Source organism: Sinocyclocheilus anshuiensis, unplaced genomic scaffold (genome assembly GCF_001515605.1).
Source record: "Sinocyclocheilus anshuiensis isolate Anshui unplaced genomic scaffold, SAMN03320099.WGS_v1.1 scaffold208, whole genome shotgun sequence".
NCBI classification, from domain to species: Eukaryota; Metazoa; Chordata; class Actinopteri; order Cypriniformes; family Cyprinidae; genus Sinocyclocheilus; species Sinocyclocheilus anshuiensis.
In genome coordinates this window covers 872,198-875,117 of record NW_015557186.1, presented here as the reverse complement: position 1 = coordinate 875,117, position 2,920 = coordinate 872,198, and the positions used below count along the sequence as shown (strand labels likewise).

The window sequence follows — 2,920 nt, the reverse complement described above, 5'->3', positions numbered from 1 at the left end:
GCCGTTATGCGTTTGCCGTCTCCCGCTGCTACTAAAGTGCCGATAAAACCTTTATTGGCCAACAAAACATGTTTTCTGTAGTGCCATCCAAATTTAAAGAGTGAGTGTTGCGAGTCACGAAAACTGATCTAATGAACTGTAAACCACGAAACAGAACCACGACCGTCCGCGACGATGCCAAACATTATCACAACAAATGGAACTAATTACTCTGTATACCAAACTAATTTAGCCGTGTTCATACTTTAAAGAGAGCGCTTTATGAGAACATGCTCGGAGAATGCAGGTCACTGGTTACGCTGGAATCCAGAATCGAATTGTGCAATTAAAATTCCGTTCTCACGGAAGAATCAAAAGTCATTTGCTGTAAGACGAAACATGTCAGTGGCTGTAAAGATGTTGCAATATCAACTGTTAATCTGTAACCAGCTGAAAGAAAACTTAATCTAATTTTAGTCAAATACTGGTTACAATCAACAGCTTGAGATTGCTACAGTACATATGCTGGATCAGACAAAGAGTCTTCTGCTCAACAAGGCTGCATTTATTTAATAAAAAATACAGTAAAAATTTTGAAAAATGATTATGATTTAAAATAACTGTTTTCTATGTGAATATCTGTTAAACGTTGCAATATCAACTGTTAATCTGTAACCAGCTGAAAGAAAACTTAATCTAATTTTAGTCAAATACTGGTTACAATCAACAGCTTGAGATTGCTACAGTACATATGCTGGATCAGACAAAGAGTCTTCTGCTCAACAAGGCTGCATTTATTTAATAAAAAATACAGTAAAAATGTTGAAAAATGATTATGATTTAAAATAACTGTTTTCTATGTGAATATCGGTTAAACTGTAATTTATTGCTGTGATCAAAGCTGTATTTTCAGCATCATTACTCCAGTCTTCAGTGTCACATGATCCTTCAGAAATCATTCTAATATGCTGATTTGCTGCTCAAGAAACATTTCTGATTATTATCAATGATGAAAACATAATTTTTGTGGAAACTGTGATACATTTATTTTTCAGGATTCACAGATGAATAGAAAGTTCAAAAGAACATCATTTATTTGAAAAATAAATATTTTGTAACATTATAAATGTCTTTGATCAATCACTTTTGATCAATTTAATGTGTCCTTGATGAATAAAAGTATTAATAATTTTTTTTTTATTTTGACTCGAAACTCCAAATGTATGATATATAGGCTAATAAATCAATAAGGCGTACAGCATTTAAGAAAACCGTTTTTTTCAATATTTGCGATTTTTAACAGCCACCAAGAAAATTTTTTTAGTGAATTGGTGGGTTTTTGTTAAATGTGAGCCAAAATCATCACAATTAAAAGAACCAAAGACTTAAACTACTTCAGTCTGTGTGCATTGAGTTTACTTAATACACGAGTTTCACAATTTGAGTTGAATTACTGAAATAAATGAACTTTTCCACGACATTCTAATTTATTGAGATGCACCTGTACATACATATACATATACATAGTTTAATAAACCGGTAAGACTTATAGCAATTAAGAATTTTTTTTTACTGTCACTTTTGATCAATTTAATGTGTCCTTGCTGAATATAAAGTATTAATTTCTTTCCAAAAAGAAAAGAAAAAAAAGCCAAACACCAAATTTATGATGTGTAGGCTAATAAAACAAGGCAAAAAAAAATATTTAACAGCAATTAAGAACCAGCGGCAATTAATTTTTTTTTTTTAAACTGCCGCTTTTGATTAATTTAATGCATCCTTGCTAAATAAAAATATTTCTTTCTTTCAAAAAAAAAAAATGACTCGGCAAACTTTTTGAACGATATATTTTTTGTCGGATAATTATTGCAATGATTATTGTCAGGTTTGATGACTTATTCCTCTAATAATCTGTTCCAGAACCAGGCTTTCTGCCACCAGCTGACGCGCATCACATGCTGTCACACTGCTGAAGTCTGAAGATGCCCTTGAGGACGTCGTTCCTCCGCAAGCCCGCGTCTGGACACTGGCAGAGGAGGCTATCGAACCGAAAGGAGGTTTTGTCGGTCAACATGATCAGCCTTCCTCTGGGTGATTTCCGGCATCTCTCTCACATCGGTGCAGACGGACACACGGACAGTTTCGGAGACCTGTCGTTCCTGAAGGAGGGCCACAGTCTCCTGCTGCAGAGCTCCAAGAGCGAGCAGAACCTGTTCCTCCCGCCGCCGCCCAAGCCGCCTCGAGTCAACCTGGACGAAGCGAGCCGGTGCAGCCCGGTCTGGGAGCACACCCCGGCCCATCAGAGGCAGAAGTGCAGCTCGCTTCCCCTCCTGGACACGGAGGAAGACGAGGACACGTGTTCACACACAGAGCCGACCGGCATCAGCTGGAGTCCTGCACGCGGCAGCCTAAGCTCCGGACGGGATTCAACCCAAACCAACCCAGAGGAAACACAGCCGGACCAAACAGACACAGTGTTCACGTTCAGTCTGGATCTGGGACCCTCCATACTGGACTCCGTGCTGCAGGTGATGGATAAAGTCCATCAATAGAGTCGTGAACTGGAAATAGGGCTGTGCGATATAACCAAAAAATCATATCTCAGTGTTTTTTGGCTGAATTGCGATATGCGGTATACCAGACATAGTAAGATTGTTAATGTCTTTTAAAGAAGTCTCTTCTGCTCACCAAGCTTGCATTTATTTGATCCGAAATACAGCAAGAGCAGTAATATTCTGAAATATTTGTACTATTTAAAATAACCGTTTTCTATTTGAATATCTGTTAAACTGTAATTTATTTCTGATCAAAGCTGTATTTTCAGCATCATTACTCCAGTCTTCAGTGTCACATGATCTTCAGAAATCATTCTGATTTGCTGCTCAAAAACATTTATTATTATTATTATTATTATTGTTATTATTATTATTATTATTATCAA

At 36.9% G+C, this 2,920-nt stretch overlaps 1 protein-coding gene across 2 annotated transcripts in view; it reads left to right on the top strand.

Annotated features, from left to right (window-relative positions):
* Positions 1–2,692, top strand: part of LOC107678747 (cdc42 effector protein 3-like) — a 6,154-nt gene extending 3,462 nt beyond the window's left edge. Inside the window, exon 3 of one of the 2 annotated variants that reach the window (XM_016474124.1) lies at positions 1,906–2,692. In XM_016474124.1, coding sequence (XP_016329610.1) covers positions 1,962–2,531 — 570 coding nt within the window. In that variant the 5' untranslated portion in view covers positions 1,906–1,961 and the 3' untranslated portion in view covers positions 2,532–2,692. Of the gene's footprint in view, positions 1–1,899 lie in introns of both variants that reach the window. The other variant, XM_016474123.1, reaches the window with a different exon arrangement.
* The last annotated feature ends 228 nt before the right edge of the window (positions 2,693–2,920 follow it).